Below are 18,541 nucleotides of genomic sequence, written 5' to 3' on the forward strand. Positions count from 1 at the left end.
ACGTAATCACACAACACCCCCAGTACTTACCTCAGCCAAAAAGTACTACTCTATGCCCACTAGATAATTCGTAAACTCGCTCAAAATTTTTAATCTTTCCAGGTCTTGATGTTACGGCTCTAATTACGTCACTAAGGCAGTTTAGCGGCTGTTGGCCGGTTCTCCTTCAGTTGCAGTAATGAACGCGTTTCGATAGCAACTTAAAAAAACCCACAAAAGCACAAAAGCGAAGCAGAAATGGAAATCACTTCTGCAGGGACAAGCAAATCACGTAGTGGTGCTCCGTGCAGGCGATAACTATAGCTTTTGCAGTGGTTCTAAACGCAAAGGAAAGGGCGAAAGCGCTTATCGAAAGAGTCGCAGGGTCCATTTAAGGATAATTTAAGTAGTTATAAAGCAATAAACAAGGAAAATGAAGAATACACATGGAGAGAAGCAGAGTGTCAACGTTTAGCCCACAAAGAGAAATTATATAAACCCTAAATATGCATTGTTTACTCTTTCCACACTTCAAAATTCTAGATTCCTATTAGCTCTTACAAAACACTCTACAGAGGTGCGGTTGATGGCGTCAGCCGGTATACTATAGTTTGTTCTGCAGTGCGATTCCACGCATTCACGGTAACTCGCTTGCGGCCCACTAATACAAAGTTTATATGCAAGTTTACAGGTGTTTTCTTAAAGCATGCTAATGGGTAAGCACGCATAATATCGGGTAGAACTCTTGAGCGTGGCTAAGCACCAAAATCGGGTGCTGAGGGCTCTTCCAGGTTACATCCGTGTTAGTCTCAGCCTCCGTTTGGTTTTCGCTAGGAAATAAAATATTTTTAGTTCGTCTGGTCTTCTGCAATCAAGTAACCCCGTGTAGCATGCAAGACTCGTGAGCGGTTCGGTGGATTTTGGTCTATCACCTACGAGCATTTACATGAACCCACAGCAGCACTCATAAAAGTACGTAATTTTGTTTGTGGCGACGCATTAGGAACAATTTTTATATGCTTATATTTATGGTGCCATTAGCCAATTTTACAAGATGAACATTGGCCTTGGTGGTGAGGCTTTCAAGGTAACAATCGAAATATTATTGAACGTAGAAAAGGCGGGTTTTTGATTCATTCAAAATTTATTTTCTAACGTTTGGAAACCTTGGCTTTTCCCACTCTTTTCTGGCAGGATTCAAAGAACCTGTCAAGAATACGCCGGTGAGAATACCCAAGGCTACGGAGAGCCAAAAATCAGGTGAGCGAATAGTTGCGTTGTGAAGCTTTTCGATTTTGATTACTGAATCAAAGCTAGCAGAAGTGGTTTCTTGAGTAGGATGTGTAGTTATCAGTACGGTTTTAACTTTTCACTATAAACTGTAAAAAGCGTTTTCTTGGTGTAAAAATCCTACAGCTATTTCGTCAACAGATTGCCATACTTGAATCGTCGGCCAGGTGGCTGAAAAGCTCTATTCTCATTTTTTGGGGGCAGGAAACAAATAGCAAACGCTTTTATTTGAGCAGGAGAACTGTAGGTGAAGTATCCATATTTGCGGCCTCTAACATCTGTAAGGTCTGTTGGCATCCTGGTATTCTCAACCACGCCCATTATGAATTATTGTTTGACATAAAATCTATACTCATCGATATTGTTAACGTAAAACATCATGCGCGCAAAAAATATCTAAGGAAAAATCGGTACGTTTCGAATCCTGCCAACGATTTTTTTATGAGTGCCTTGGATATTTTAATGCCAAAGACACGTTGGTGTCGGCTAGCGGCACGTTCGGTTCGCACGGGACGCGATTGCCGGTTTCAATCGACATTGCAATAGTATTGACACTTTGATGATACAGGAACCACGCGACGTACAGTCAGGCGACATTTACGTCGCCTTTAGCCTCGGCACCATGTACACCATTCTGACAAAAATAAAACTTCAAACGCATCCCATTATTCTGATCACCTCAGAAACGGTGGGGTTCTGCTGGCTGCCAACCGAGGCTATCATGAGTGCACCTTGTTTGAGAAGCTGTTGTTAAGTCACTGTCATGAAAGGAAGTTGCATCGTGAAATAAATGAAGTGATGGCTTGAGCGTTTTGTTTTCATAGCAAAAGTGCATTGTCTACATATTGCAGCACTATCAAATGTCCTTTCTGATCTTCGCAAAGTACAATGGCTTGCAATTCTACGTTGTTCATGTTTGCACCTGAATGTGTTAATGCGTCCCTTAACACCATAGTAAATGCAAATCAGTATGTTCATTTAAGGTTTCAAACCATTTGTTCAGGCAGTAGTATTTCTGGCTGCTTCTTGATTTCTTGGCAGGCTCTACTCCAAGTACCTGCATAATCAATGATAATCTAAGTTTTGGCTCAGCAGGGCCACAGAAACTAAAAAAAAATGCTATGTAACGCATTAAACAACCCGATATATGCGTTTGCTAAAAACACAACACTTCATGATCCTATACCCGCTCAGGCGATTATCAGAGTAACTCATTCAACACCCATTTTTTGTGCAAGCGTGAGACGTTATTACTACTTCGAAAAAACAGCGCCAACAAACGATACGATACTTAAAGACAAACACTGCGCTGAACTGCCAATTAGCACCTTCCTCTTGCAGTGGTATCGTGAGCAGCGCACGAGGGAGATACACGAGGCATTCGTTATCCCCACAATGGGAGATAGGTGCGTGAGCACACCCTCTAGGGAGCTGTACGACAGGGGATAAAATACCTAGGATCATGATCGACGCATTGCGCGTGGCTGCTTTCATTTCCACAATCAACTTCCATTTTGTGTGTTCTTTCCCTCGTATTGTCTGTTTTTGATTCTGGTATATATTCGTATATTCGTAATATTAGTATTGTAAAGGGGAATAGCAGTCACAATGATAGTTGATCGTGGGGGTTTATTTAAGGCGTAGCCTAAGGCAACGGGCTGAGCGTAGGTCCAGCCGGTATGAGCTCGTGAGCGTGAACGTCCGAGTCGAGCCTTCGTCGTCTTCATGATAATCCCCAGGGCATACCCGATTGGGCAAATGGCGCTTCGGCATGTAATATTGTTGTGCAGCGTTAACTATTCTCGTTACAATTTCCCCCGGTGCCAAAGGAGCCATCCTGGCTACTCAAGGGCCCGACAAAACTAGAGGATCGCAGTATGGCTTTAACCGATCCACGTGAACAATTTCACGCCCTCGGCGGCGATGATCTGTTGTTTGTGCAACTGGTTCCACAAGGTAATTGACGGGCGAAGTCCGCTCAATGACTCTGTACGGGCCATGGTACTTGGTGGTCAGTTTTGGGGAGAGACCGGGTGTTGAGCAGAGCAAGCCACACAAGGGAGCCTGGATCAAAACTGCGATCTTTGACGCATTCATCGTGACGATGCTTCTGGCGCTGGATCGGTCGATGTAAACGAACGGGCCAGTCGACGGCATTCCTCGGCGCTACGAGCAAGGTCTGAAATCGCCGTAAATTCGGTTGCGTCGGGCTTGTAGGGGAGTATCGTGTCGAGTGTGCAGGACGGCTCTCGCCCATGCAACAAGAAAAACGGCGAGAATCCCGTGGTCGTCTGCGTTGCCGTATTGTAAGCAAATGTTACAAACGGGAGTGCGAGGTCCCACTTCGATTGGTTGGCAGACACTTACATGGAGAGCATGTCACCAAGGGTGCGATTGAAGCGTTCCGTGATCCCGTTCGTTTGTGGATGGTATGATGTGGTAGTCCGATGAACGACGTGGCACTCAGAGCAGTGCTTCAATAACCTCAGACAAGAAAACCCGCCCTCGGTCACTGAGAAGCTCCTGAGGTGCCCCGTGTCGAAGGACAAAGCGGTGAAGCAGGAAAGACGCTACGTCGCGGGCCGTGGCGGCCGGAAAAGCATCTGTTTCGGCGTACCGAGTAAGGTGATCCACGGCGATAATGATCCATCGGTTTCCGGCTGCGGTAGACAGAAGTGGGCCATACAGGTCGATGCCCACACGTTCGAATGGCTTTGCTGGGCATGGTAGGGGCTGCAAAGGACCGGCAAGGCGGGGCGGCGGCGATTTTCGGCGTTGACATTCAGGGCAAGAGCGCAGGCACTTGCGCACGAAGGTATACATGCCACGCCAGTAGTATCGCAGGCGAAGACGCTCATAGGTCTTTAGTACGCCAGCATGACCGCAACTTGGATCAGCGTGATATCCGAATAAAATCACCCGAATAAAATCCTTTATCCGGCTGAACAGCGTCGGGTCGTTTGTGTAGGTCGCAGCCAATGTACTCAGCACCTATACCACTTGTAAAGGTGAATAGCAGTCACAATGGTAGTTGATCGTGGGGGTTTATTTAAGGCGTAGCGTAAGGCAACGGGCCGAGCGTAGGCCCAGCCGGTATGAGCTCGTGAGCGTGAACGTCCGAGTCGGGCCTTCGTCGTCTTCATGATAATCCTCAGGGCATACCTGATTGGGCAAATGGCGCTTCGGCATGTAATATTGTTGTGCAGCGTTAACTATTCTCGTTACAGTATATATTCTAAATAAATCTGTCGGCGATTCAGCGCAGTTCCTATCGTATCGTTATTGGCATGGTTTTTTCTAAGTAGCATCATGCACCAACTATCCCTGTTTCTGTTCACTTGTTCAGTACGTGATTACTACCCAGTTCATGATTCCTTGCTCTTGAGCATGGGATTCAGCAGTAATTTGTTAAATTTTCATTTCAATTTTACGGAGCGTTTCCAGCGCGCCTTTATTTTTGAAGTAGTATGTGGGGCATTTTTTCCTAATCATTAGCACCACAATTAACTTATTCATTTCCGCTGGCTGACTACGTTTTTATCTGTAGACTTTTACATAGCTTCTATGAAACGCTGCCTGAATTTATTATTTTCCCCCAATTCGTTACTTCTCGTCTGAGCGCTCTGTGATGATTGTTAACATGATGATAAGACAGTTTTCAGCATTTTATGCACACCCAAGATCTACTTCTTTTAACTCTGTTATGCCCGAGCCATGAAAATAATAAAAATTCTAATGCCTAATTACATTATAGTTCGTGACTCAAACAATAAAGAAACGCGAGTAAAAATTTTTTTTCCCCAGGGATATAAAATTACATAATGTATGAATGGATAAAAAGTACATATATAATTCTAATGTACCATATACCCAATTACATGTAGGTATACGTATGCCTACATATACAGTTTGTTTTCTCTCCAGGTTTTACGCAAGATTTGACGTTTCGGCCCAAGCAATCATTAGTGGTAGTGCACAATGGTTGCACACCTTTTCCTAGCCACATAGGTAGCGGATTTGTCATTACTTCGTGTTTTCCGAATGCACCCAAGCCGCCAATGTTTTACATCTCATGCTTTTACGCGCATCTCATCACCTCGTCCACCTCTTATGGTATCTCATTACCAACTATGAAAATGTCACATTTCGCATATCTACTTAAGGTGCTTTCTTTTTAGTAATCCTTTGCCCTATTCTTACGACTAGCAGGGGAATTTACTGCTTGTCTTCCCCCAATTTACTGAACGAAAAAATGTCGCACGCCCGATATTGCATTTTATTCGAAGCAACGATTGAGGTGGCTGCTCGTGTAGTGATGGGGTCACTTAATGTGCTCGAACGGTCTAATGTTATTTCCTTTAAAACATGATTCACAAATGTCCATCTTCTTTATTTTATTTCAGCCGCTGTTCTCTGTACAACAGCCATGAAAGAGTTCAACATCAAGTATGTGAAGCATCTCTGCACGCACATCATTTTCTTGCATCCAGTACACAAACCGCATGCCAGCGCAAAGGGTGAGTTTTGATCGTCGCGATGCGAAATATGCTTAAAGAATGCCCACTTGTTGCTCGCGAGTAGGTAACGTAAAGTCTAGAATGAGTTATCTCAATTCATAATACATTCGTGAATATATAACGGAAGTGCGGGAAAATGTTGCTTATAAAATAAAACTGCAAGGGTTTACTGGGGCGGCTACCGAATTTTTCTGAAAATATTGCGGGCAGGCCGCCGACTGGACAGATGTTACCGCACATTCGGTTATTTGCCCTTTTTGGTTGTTACGCTTAAGCAAAATAAGCCCTCATCAGAACGTTTGGGTCCTTTATCCTAATATGACCATATTGTTAGAAGACTTTGGCCGGCACGGTTTTGTTTTTCAGCCGTTCAGTAATGTTTTCTTAGTAGCGTATAAGCATTCTTGGGGTGAAAAATGTTTTGGGAGATGTTGTTCCTGAAGTTTAACAGTAGGACCTGAAGCCTGTTGTCTGCGCTGTGCTGTTCCTGCTTAACTTTCTCAGAAGTGACATCGTCTTCACGTACTTTGATATGCTGTTGAGAGTTAAACAAAACATTGAGCGAAAAACCCGAAATGAACTATCAAGCTCAAAAAAAAAAACAGAATAGCACGCTAAACAAACCACATTCAGGGTGGATCAAAAGCCTGCGAACTTGATTTGTAAGGAGTTGCGGCAAAATTATTGCGCAAGGAGTTTATGGTTGACATAAGTAGCATAAAACTTAGGCTGGTTGGTACATTGCGAAAAGGCAAACTGCGCATAAAACAAAGGCACAAGAGAAGACGACTAGACCCACAGGAGACCCGGTGTGTCTAATCGTCTTCTCTTGTGTCCTCGTTTTATGCGGATTTTTCTTTTTCTTGTTGACACTGTTCAACTGGAAACAAACCCGATGAATTCAAAATCGCAGATAACCAGCCAGAGCCAAAGCTGTTGCTGTCGGGAGGTACACAAGAGCGCTTTGAGAAGTTCGACTCTACGTTTGCCACGGAGGTCTTGGAGACCGTCACGAGCAGGCAGATGGACGGCCGTGCCTTCTTTCTTGGCCCTCAGGAAGATATGGCTGCCTGCGTGAAGAACATCAAGGTAAATACCAGATGACCCCAGTTGGGATGGTGCTTTTAGAAATAGTAAATTTATGTTACCTGGTTCTTCTTACTTCACGAGCTAAGCTCCCGAGCACAAGCAAGTGATTCGATATCACCCGTGGCGGGCATTTTTTGACGCATGCCGAAATGTTCTGGGCTGGGAGTCTATATTATTGCGTAGGTTAACATTCAGAGGTAGTTAAAAATAACCTGTCGCTCTCCACTGCAGCCCAAATAACCAGTGCCAAGGTATAGTTTCGGCGCATAAAACTCAAAATTCGCTTCTCCGTAAGCTGTGGCTGGGATCAATGTGCTGTTTCTTCCTAAGGTTCTCAGAAATGCCATCCTCTTCATATGCTCTGATATGCTGTTCAAAGTTTAGAAAAATGACAAAAAACCTTAAAATAAACGGCCAAGCTGTTGAAAATAGAATACCACACTTAAAAATCATATTCAGGCTGTATCAGAACGCTCCACATTACTTTTTGAGGACCTGCTCCATCTGTATCCACTAATTGACGTGACAGTCATTTGTACTGATCTTATCTAATTATGGAAAATGCGTACTTCCAGCACCTTTTCTTGTATTAAGGCAGCGGATCTGAAGTTGCCAAACGCGAGTTGAAATTTGGACGACTGTGGATACTTGTTTGCTCTCTGATGAATACGATTATTTAGCCGCAGTTCTTTACGATTTCTTATGTCTGCAATTATTTTCTTCAAATGTTCAGAGCTCTGTGGTAGGTTGTGTTACGATGGCCAGTGGTGAACCACTAACGACGGGCGGGGAAATTTCTTCTACAGAGTGTACGGGAAGCTTTTGACGGATGGGCAAGCAATAGAAAGCTTACGGTGGTAGTTGGGGCCCCGCGTGCAGCGTTGGACGAGGTTCTGCCCGAACTTGGGAAGTAAGTATGCACAAGCTACTTTAACCAAAATCGTCCTCGAATCGTCGCCATTAAAGATTCAAAACTGGCGAAAACTTGATGATAGCGAGGATTAGCGTTATAAGTTACTCAAATGAGCAGGTTTGATCCAGGATAGCGATGTGAAAATCTCATGTCCGTGGTGCATTAGGTGCTCTGTCAGCATGATTAATTACACTGGGGCCACCATTGACTTGCTGGAATTATAAGGTTAGTAGAGACAGAGAGTCCTCTCCCTGAAACGTCAGTAAACTTATTTTTATTTTCTACGTCTTTCTCGTTTGTCTCTGTCTCTACTAACCTTATTTTTTTCGCGCTCTGTGCGAGTTTTTATCTTTTCAGACTATATATATATATATATATATATATATATATATATATATAGGAATATGTAGGGTGCTTCGTCATTAGCTCTAATACTTTACTTTGTCGTGTACCGGGCACATCTTGAGCCTAATGTGTTTCGAAACTCTTATTTGTGGGGACACTTTAGTGTCTGTAGGCTGTGTGGGAGATAAGATATATCGACAAACATTACAAATACTGCTTCTTCATGTTCAGAGGAGATGAATTTGAGCAAAACATAGTTAACACATACTACATGACCTGAAATAACTGCGCATGTATGGAAGTATTGCATTCCGTGTTTAAGTTTTTGAGACCTCAAATTTTTACACCTCATTACATACCAACTATAGTCTCCCGTGGCCCTATACGACAGTCATCCTCATCGCCTCTTTTGCTGACAGGTTTTAGTGCGTACCCTCCCACCGCTGTCGCCAAAGAACTATATTGTTGGCGTTAATTGCCCATAGTGGTCCTTGCGTCATTAAAATCAAATAAAATCATCATAATCAGAAGTCTTCTAATTATAATGTAAATCATTTCTAGCCCGTCTAACCAATAAATATTGAACTAATGCCAATTAAAATTGGAAGCACACCACGCCTAGATAAATGAATGCGGTTGTCTTGCTCCAGGTACAGCAATTACATCGTCATCATGCCGAACAGGATTAGACCACCTGCAAGATGCACAATCGACAGCTCGCCGTACTTTGCATTGGACGATATTGCATCGCTGGTAAGAAACAAATCCCATTTTTGATTACAAACCGTTAACGCCTTATTATCAGCATGCGAAAGTAATAATGGTGCCGACCGATAAACCACGGAAACTCGCCTACGTGGCACTAGGTTTCACCAAAAAATCTTGTTCTTAAAATTTGATATTAAAATACGCAATTTCTAAGTAATAACTTGTTTGAGGAGGAAGTTTATTTTAAACGTTTTTTTTTTTCAAAAATGGTTTTGGCATAAATTCATTAGAGCCGATTGAAAGACGACTTTTTCTCAGCAGATAAAGAGCGCCGGAAAGATACCGAGCAAAACACTTGTTAAAGGCAACCCCTTAGCCTGTTTATGTTCGAGCTAAAGTGTATATCATGTTTTCTAAACGATTTTAGGCACCTTTGCCACTCACGGGAACTATCAGCTCACCTTCGTGATTCCTTGGTTTTATGTGCTGGTTTTAAGCGCCCGTGGTGAGGTTATAAAGAGCACATGGTCATGTCGCGTACTGTGACGTCACTGTGACGTCTAAGTTGGGGCAAGTGCCTTCAAGACTAGACTGTCCAGAAACCATGCATTGTATGTTCGGTCAAAAGAAGGCACGTAAGGGCCACGCTGCTGAATAGAGAGAAAATCCCGGACCATCTTCACAAACGTAAGACCTCCGGAGTAGCGAAGCATCTTGCATGTAGTGTATAAGTGTATTCGAAGATTTGAAGTCTCTCTCTTGCCACATGGATGGCGCTGATTGGTCAACTGAGAAGCGCCGATGGGAGGAGCATTCGCGCGATTACCGAGGTGGTGGCGCCCTCTCTTACATTGAACTCGATTTAAGCAAGTGAATGAGCGAGGGAGCGACTATAAGTTGTCTTCGTGTCACACGCCGCAGTATAGGTATGCTTTATAGGAGAAATCCTGACGTTTGAAACTAATTTCGAGGGGGAAGGTAACCGCTTTTAAAACATTACATTAATAAGGAAATTTGTCTGTCCGTCCGTCCTTCCTTCCCTCGATTCAGCGGCTTGGACAGAAGTTAAAAGGATTGTTGAATCATACGTTTATTTAGGGAAAACATTTCTAAACTGATAAATGTTCATAGTTCCAATGTCCATGCTTGTAAATATCCTTTAACTGAAGCAAGATATCGGCCCACAAGTTCTATTCGCAGTCTTATTTGAATTAAATATTAAAGCGATGGTTGCAACTGAGGACTGATTAAGGTTTACTTACAAGGCGAACTGGTCTCCCAGAGACAATGTGCTACTTCCAGTCACAGATGGACAGTCGTCTTCTTCATATTCACCTGTACCGCGTCTCTTTCTTCCTCGCCTGCGAGTTTTTTGCTGCTGTCTGATGTCAGATCGTCAAACCAAGGTTTCAAGTTCAAACTGAGATACGAGGGTCGTTGCAATATGCATGGCTGCGCACGCTTTCTGATAGCAAATAGAGCACCTGAGGATCTAAGTCACGTTGTGGCGTTCTACTTTCTACACCAATGAAAGGTTCCAAGAGTGCGCGCGAACAGTGGAACGCGCGAAAATTGATATGGCTTTAGCAAATCTCCAAAGCTCATGGTGCGAGGAGCGAAGCCCAAAGCGTGCCGGATAGGCGGAAGAGGGAAGAGAGGCATTTACATTGCAGGGGCGGCAGAACACTATCGTCTTTCGAAGTCGTTTGCAGCGAAGTGGGCAGATCCGCTGCGAGTTTCTTTTCTTAAACGCATCAAGTTCATTACCAGCCGAAGCGGAGCTCTAGAATCTAACACGAAATGGGCCGCTACATTTACAGTCTCCTCCATACAATAACGTTCGATCTCGGGCTAGCGTAAACTCGATTGGTTCGAGGCATTTCATTTAGTAGAGCACCCGACTTTGGTTGCGAAGAGTCGCGAAGTGCGGAGGTGACTCCATTTGGTGGTGTAAGAAACCTAGGGGTACGTGGCACAGCCAGGCTAGACTCTGCGCATGAGAGCTGCCTCTTGCCTTCGCTGGGCCCTGCGGGATGGAGTGAAAACTCAGCAGCAGCATAGCTTCTGGACATTTCAGAGACGAGGCTAGGAAAGCTTCGCTTTAGAAGAGCGTTGGTTTTATCAGCGACAGGAAAAGAAATAAATGAATAGCCAGGATAGCTGGGAAACGAATAAGGGGAAGCTTCCATTGTTGCATGTGTGGGTTGAAGGGAACTTGACCATGTTTTTTGAGCCTTACGGAAGATGATTTTTCAAGTCGGTGAGCAGAGGCAAGAGCGTCGAAAAATACCAGACGTAACGAAAACCGTTCCTCTCAGCCCTACAACTGAACAGGCCACCAGCCTCAAGTTTCAAGAGGAGACGACGAGATACACGCAAAAAACCGGGGCTTCCCCTGGCATCCCTCAAGTCCTTCCCCACTTTCGCTTTCCCATTATAGAGCACTAGGGCGCGGTTATCTCCCTGAGAGCTCCGCCCCCCTTACAAATTAGTTTCCGGGCCCCGCAAGGGCGATATGCAGAACCCACTTTTACTCGGTGTAAGCTGAAAGCCAGAGGGGCACCCGACTAGAATGCAGCAGCAACAGCAGCAGCGGCCTCCCGTAAAACCGCGAGACGAAGCAAAGAAAGCTTACCTCTATTAAAGAGGTAAGCGATATGCTGCAGTTATTTTTCAAGGATGGGCAAAGCCACAATCCTACAATAGTTATCAGTGATCACAAGGGCAGAATTTTTCGCGTTAGATAAAGATGCTGTATGTGCCGAAAATGGCAAGAAAAACTACAACGTCGTAAATATAGGCCCTAGGAATTTTGACAAAAATGCAAATAATTTCAAGCGAAGACGTGCGTGACCTGTATGCAAGAACGGAAAAACACAAATGGCATGGTTTTTGAGGGCACGAATACGGCAACAATTGAGCATACCTGTTCTGTTCAATAAATCTGCTGGACTAATACCGATTCTTTGGCCTAGTTCAACGAGCTCACTGGTCATATTTATGTTGAATGGCCACTGCACTTGCTGGAGTGTCACATATTGTGAAACAGGTATGAAAAAGAATGCCCTAAAACTGGGAATACTGAATAAAAAGGTGCTATCTCTGTCTGCCTGAGGCAACTATATTGCTACACAACAAAAACCGACAGAAATTATCTAGATAGAATGATTTGTTAAAGAATAAGTGTTTTTACACAACTCTGGCAATTTTCTCATATACATTGGTAATGTCCGAATTGTGCAGGAAAAACGTCCCTACACTGCAAAGTTCTCGTTCACACATTTGAAGAGCATTTTCTGGCGGTTATTTAGTAGCCAGACAGCTTTTTGGTGGAAAAGCGTTTTCTGCATCCCATCGGCAGTGTGAATCTTAAGGGGTAAGGAAATGCAGTTAAACAGCGATGCTCCGCCATTGCCTGTCAAGCGATCTGCTAACAAAGGCGTGTTCGATGCTCAACCGTTTCGTTTAAAGGAGCCATGAAGACAAAATACAAGTTTCTTCTATCCTAAAGAACTTGCGTTTTCTAATGCCCCCAGCGCTTGTCCTGATACAAACAATGCTTTATTCACTGAGGAATTAATGAATTTAGGTTAAAATTTTGATTTTCCCGCTAAATCGTGTTTTCGTTGTCTGCAATGCCATCACAGGTTCCCGACCGCTCTGCAGCCTGGGGTCCCATGATTCACGCGTCCGCCGTACAGGGTGCAGACACGTATACGCTCGCGCCGCCATTTTGGGTCACTCGCTCGCCGCCGAAGCAATTCATTGTATCAAAACCGCGCTAAAATTAGCACCGAAACGCGGTTTACTGGCGAAGTTTCAATCATCTTGACTGTTTCGCATTGCTGGGTCTCGTGGGAAACGAAAAGAACAATGCGTGCAGCACGTTGACCCAATTGCAGCGGCACGGAACCGTTCAAAGGGTGTCTCCACACTATACGGCGGCTCTGGTTTCGATGTATTTGGGCGTCTGTTCACGTTACCTAACCTAGATGGGGCCACCATACCATGGCAAGCCGTTTTCTGCTTTGGTTGTTTAGGGGCAAAGCTCCTTAAGGCGTGGGTCTGTCCATCCTCGACGTATGTATGTAGCCACCTCTAGTTTAGTTCTTGGATTGTTTACTAGATGGCGTGGCTACCTCTAGTTTAGTTCTTGGATTGTTTACTAGATGGCGGTACTTGTATATGATGAAAAGATGCGCTTGGATTGTTTACTAGATGGCGTGGCTACCTCTAGTTTAGTTCTTGGATTGTTTACTAGATGGCGGGGAGCGTTGTAATAAAATCCGTTCGCTGTTGGCGCGCGCTCGGAGTCGCCCGATGGATAAGGCTGCAGATGTGCGAGCCCGCGAGGCAGAAGCGCTCCGTGAAGCTGCGCGACGCCGCCGCCAAGATCCTGCCGTACGAGAGCGGGAGGCCGAAGCGTGTCGTCTGGCTGCGCGACGACGCCGCCAAGATCCCAGCGTTCGAGAACGAGAGGCCCAAGCGTCACGGCAACGGCGCGAGGACCCTGCCGTACGCGAAGCGGCACGGCTGCGACGCGAAGAGGATCTCCAAAACGTCAGAGAACGGGAAGCGGCGAGAAAGCGCGCGTATCGGCAGGCAGACCCCGATGCAATGAGAGCTCGTGAGGCGTCTGCAAAACGCATCAGGCGAGCTCAGCCCCAAGGTGCCGACGCGCGGTTTAAGCGAGACTTTCTAGACGTTACGTTCGGACACAGATCTAGTGGGCGAACTTTCACTGAAGAGTCACGGTTTTACCGATGATTTCCCCTCAGGAGCTTCGCGCACTCATCATCATTCACCCCGTGGATATGCTGTGAATTTTTTTACCGTATTCAAGCCTGGCTTGTTTTTGTTATGGGAGAAAATTGTTTCGTGAAACATAGTGCTCGCTCGACAAATATGGTCACGTAAGACATCGTCGCTTGCGTCAATCGGCCAGTGTCGTCAGAGACAACCCCAAAGCCCCGCAGTGCTGTGAAGCTAAACGAAGCATAGTGCGCACAGTACCAACAGCAGTACGCATCAGTACTTCTATGTTTGCATGCGCTTTCGTAACTTCCACTGTTTGTCCCACAATTCTCATTGATTTAAAAAGAATAGTCTCTAAATTCAAACACAAATAGTTCGTTGTGCAATCTTTTGCCGGCCTCCGCCAATCACAGAGCAGGCTGGTATGACATCATAGGCTCTGTTTCGGGGAATGAGCGAGTGGGTCGTATGGCCATTCCCTTTTTCCTGATTATATAGCTTATTTCAACGAAGTTTACGTTAAAACTGCTGCCAGTTATTCTAACGAGGCTGTCTTTTCAATGAACCAAACTTGTGTTTTGTCTTCATGGCTCCTTTAAAACTGAGTTGGAATTGAGTATTGCTCTAGAAACAACGGTGCTACTGCACATGTTTGAAGAAATGTCTTTGGAGAGCACGCAGAGCGTAGTTTAAGAATCACTTTGAAAACTGTGGAGGCAATAGCGAACTACCACCAGCTCCAGATTTTTTCATTCACAATTGTGCACCTTGTCACTGGGAATGAGCGTCCCATTTTACTGGTGCTACTTAGGGAATTTGTTTAGTAGAATATTCTGAACCTCATATCGATGGCATTCACTGAAAAGTTTAGCTGTCAATTTCTTCGCTTGGCGACTCTAGAAATCACCACGTAGACGGTGCCTCTTCGGCCCAGCCATGGCGCGGCTTGTGCAACTGTGGACCCGCGCCTCGCAGAAAAAACACCAGCAACGGTGGTATGAACAGATATGCTATTAATCGCACTCACATTGGAGTCGAGGCATTACTTTGCTCTCGGTGGGACACAGTTTGGAACATCAAACACACAAGACAAGTACCTCTCTCTCGCTGAGCCCGACACGTAACCAGTGACGGCGCGCACGCACGGTTCCCCACATGCGTGCCACTCCCGTAAACATAATCTATGCTAAGAAGAGCTAATTTCACCTGGTAACATAAATGACTATCTAAAGCTACGCTCAAAAGAAACGTGAGGCTAAATAGTATTTATATGGGCATTTATGCACAACCGCAAAAGTGTGAATTTACAGGCTCTATAAAAGCTATAAAGCCCTTTTTAACCTCTAATTCGTGCTCATATTTATGCTTTGGACTGGAGCGATAGGAGTGCAAGAAACTAAATAAGCATTTGCTTAAAATTCGGTCTCTAGTGATCACATTGTGTGACTTTCAATTTTGCACGAAAAAACTTCCCCTGCAAGAAAATAGGTTACACAGATATGTCTTCTTGTGCTCAGAACACAAGACTTTCGGAACATGAGGTCACTGCCATGCTGGCGGTTCCGGTGTTTCTCCCTGTGGTCGACTACAAACTCTCCAAGAAAGAAGGCACTTCTGGCAGGTCCTGCAAAAAAGAACTTTGGCGCGGCTTCGCTGTGGTAAGCACCATAACATCTGTTGTTCTGGCGAACTCAATTAATAATCCCCGTTTTACAAGAAATCTGGATAGGGCAGGTTCCGACCAAAACGTGCGTTCCGTCGACAGAGCCACGTAGAATAAGCAGAGCTACTGTCAAGTGCTCTCTTAATCTAATGCAGGTTTTTTTGAAAAAATCTACTGAACGAGGCTGCGAGGACGGCTCTACCAGTATGCCGGGTTCCGTTCACTTGGTTAGTTTGCAGTGAAGTAAACGTTGCAGGATTCCTGTTTTCCTTCAGTGCATGGTCATCTACAAAGGAAGTGGAGGAGAAAACTGAAGTTTTATCAAAACAATCCCCAAACAAAGTAAATGACAACTAGCCGCTAAGATGACTCACCGAATGTCTTTTATTTAGTAGTAAGTAGCGCGCAGCAAAGTTGTAAACATCATGGAATTCTCGTCTGCTCTTAATACTTTGGAGAAACGGACAGCCCTATGTTTGTCCGCTAGAATAAAGCTCTACTGCTGACAGTTTTTAAGCTAATTAAATAGGACTTATGCTTAATCGCAATGTACAAGCAAACATGGTTTGTTTCATGCACCATTAATACTGTGCTATTTTTTTCTTGTTATTCTTCTTCCCGAAAGTGTGATAAAACGCAACATTGAGAATGTTCTAAAAATATTTTTACCTCTGTATCCACTGCAGCTAATGCATACAGAAAGCCACCACAATGAAATGAAAAAAAACGGCGGCTTGGTTGACCCTTCGAAGTATAAATGCATCACTCCGGCATGCTTTTTGTTGCGGGAAAAATAAGCGTCCTACAATTTGCCTTCCTCATTCATATTTTCATCTGGCTGCTGTAAAAGTGTGTTAGTTTTTCAAGAGTATTCTAGCGCATAATTGTAAAACCTCCGTGGTGCTTGCGAGGGCATCTGCGGGAAATTCTTAATAAATATAGGCAATTTTGTTATCACTATTTGTTTTGTTTCATAGCGCGTATGAATATATTTATTGCCGTGCTTGGTTAGAAACTGGTGTTGATTGTTCGAGTAGGTATTAGGACTTTTTGACTCCTTCGCTAAGGGGGAGAAAACGCAGCGAATTCGATGTATTCTGTGATGTCTTCGTCTGTTGGGGCTCCCGCTTTGTTTTTTGCAACAGTATTTTACCCCGCAGTTAGCATCCATAAAATGTAATCCTTTCACGGAATCGCACAGGTTTATGATAATTACCAGTTCTTCACATATTCACATACGCAGGCCTGCGCCGTTGCACCCGCCATAACTCCCAGTACATCTAAATCACGTGCGGTACATGGGTTATAGTTAAGGCCCTGCTGGCGTGGAAAGTTCCGTTAGGCATGGGCTTCGATGGCAATAAATCACTGGTTCTATGGTAATTATAGAGATTCCCTGTACAAAGGCCAAATAGGGGTTCCTATGCTCATAATGCGACCGCAGGACGTGCCTAACAGCAACCGCCGGGCGGAAATGGAGGAATCCTTCGAAAAAACCTGGTTTTGTTGATAAAAGTACGGGGTATTTATGCGACCTGTTTGTAACGCTAGTTGAGCGCAAAGGGTAAGTTTTTTTTACCATACCCTGCACGGTATCGCATTCCGCTCTGCAGACAGGGATGCATCAATAGTAATGGAGGTTTAATTTTTCTGTTTTTGCTTGTTTTTTAAGGCATGCTTTAACTATGGATTTGACAAAGAAGAACGGGCTGCGGGAAAGCCGGTGCATGTGATTAGTTCTTCTGAAGAAATGTTCTACGAGGATGAAAAGACGATTGCCGACAAAGTAAGTAGAAGAGTTCCCTTTAAGTTTGCTTCGGACAGGGGAAAAATTCGTACCAATCCTGCATTTCTTTGGGCTTCGATCTTGAACACTGGGTGAAAGAAGGTAACCTGTAAACCTAAATGAGGGCTCTAGAAATTATGGTTCTGTTTCAGTTATTTTGGCTACCTCACTTTTGACAAAATGCACCAACAATCAACTACAGGTTGCTCAAATTATTATTTCCTCACAACGCCGCTCTCGCAAACTACCGTTGTGGATACTCTATAGCGAGGCTGTCAGTAATTTCAGGTTTATCGTGTATTTCTTGCCTGCACGTTTCTTTGTTGGAAAATGCTCTCTTCTTGGCAGGGTTATTGTACCTGTACAATTCGCCTACGTTCCCACCATGAGCCGTATGCAATCATCAAGTATCTGTTTCGGAGTAATTTAATGACTTCTCTGGTATCAACTGGAGCTTAAGTTTCTTTTCCGTCTAGTACAGATTATCTACATGCCGCGTACACATCTAGCCACATGCAGTAACGAAAAGAGCTATGCTTGTGATGAGAACGCTTTTTGTCGTTGTTCTGCCTGAATCATACATCCAGAACATAATTCGGTGTGTGAACCAGAAGAGGCTTGTACTATAACAGGCTGCGTAAAACGTTAGCACTACAAGTCGCTCTTTATATGCAACGGAGAGCATAGAACATGTTCCTCAGAACACATGTAGGAAAACGTAGCAGGAAAAAAATGTTTCCCACCATATCTTAACCACTCCTGATCGTAGTGAGTTCTCCCACATGAGTCAGGGGTAAAAAAAATCCAAGCACATTTCAGTATTGTCCAGCATTAACCTACTTTGATTCCAGTGGGGTAAAATTTACTCAAAAACATTAGAAGATCTAAAACAAATTTCATTTAAAAATACGTGTATGTTCTTGCATGCTTTTAGTTTCAAAAAAGTTTTTCGGATCTAGTTGATCTTCATGCAGATTCCATGTGTTAACCAGGCACAGCTTGTAATGTGATAGGCCGCTTCGAGTGTTAGCATTGTAAGTCGCTGATTGTATCCACTAGAGTGCATATATTTTGTTATGCGGAACATAGTTTAAAAAACAAACTGGTACTCAAGCCGTCAGCAATTAGGCAGGGCCAACACAAAGCAAGCACATGTTAATGGCTCCTACTACGTTTCGGCATCAAAATGGTAATGTGGTGAAACTTACCAAAGACAAAATTAGAAAATTCTCAATATATTTAATTAAAAATGCATGAGTATTCATTTGTACTTGCGTGTATTCTGCAAAGTGCTGATCTACATATCCCCTCTTTTAATGTTCAAGTTCAAATGTTCAAGTATTATTGTTCAAGTTCAGAGTACAATCTGATTCATTAAAAACATCAAGCATAACCCATTATATTTAAAGGGGTTATAACCGTGCTTTGGTGGGCTTGAAAAGCGTAATCGCCTAAATGTTGTTCGTATGGTGACACGGCATGGCATGGCTAGAGCT

General features: G+C 44.1%; 1 protein-coding gene across 1 annotated transcript in view; it reads left to right on the forward strand.

The window, feature by feature from the left end:
* LOC144153308 (uncharacterized) overlaps window positions 1-18,541 on the forward strand; it is a 340,475-nt gene that overhangs the window by 248,640 nt on the left and 73,294 nt on the right. The window contains exons 102-108 of the mRNA XM_077684958.1: window positions 1,174-1,239; window positions 5,673-5,786; window positions 6,700-6,875; window positions 7,682-7,785; window positions 8,784-8,886; window positions 15,114-15,254; window positions 16,932-17,045. Coding sequence (XP_077541084.1) covers window positions 1,174-1,239; window positions 5,673-5,786; window positions 6,700-6,875; window positions 7,682-7,785; window positions 8,784-8,886; window positions 15,114-15,254; window positions 16,932-17,045 — 818 coding nt within the window. The remainder of the gene's footprint in view (window positions 1-1,173; window positions 1,240-5,672; window positions 5,787-6,699; window positions 6,876-7,681; window positions 7,786-8,783; window positions 8,887-15,113; window positions 15,255-16,931; window positions 17,046-18,541) is intronic.

This window comes from Haemaphysalis longicornis, unplaced genomic scaffold (genome assembly GCF_048455015.1).
Source record: "Haemaphysalis longicornis isolate Haplotype H1 unplaced genomic scaffold, Haemaphysalis longicornis Haplotype H1 scaffold_9, whole genome shotgun sequence".
Classification (NCBI taxonomy): Eukaryota; Metazoa; Arthropoda; class Arachnida; order Ixodida; family Ixodidae; genus Haemaphysalis; species Haemaphysalis longicornis.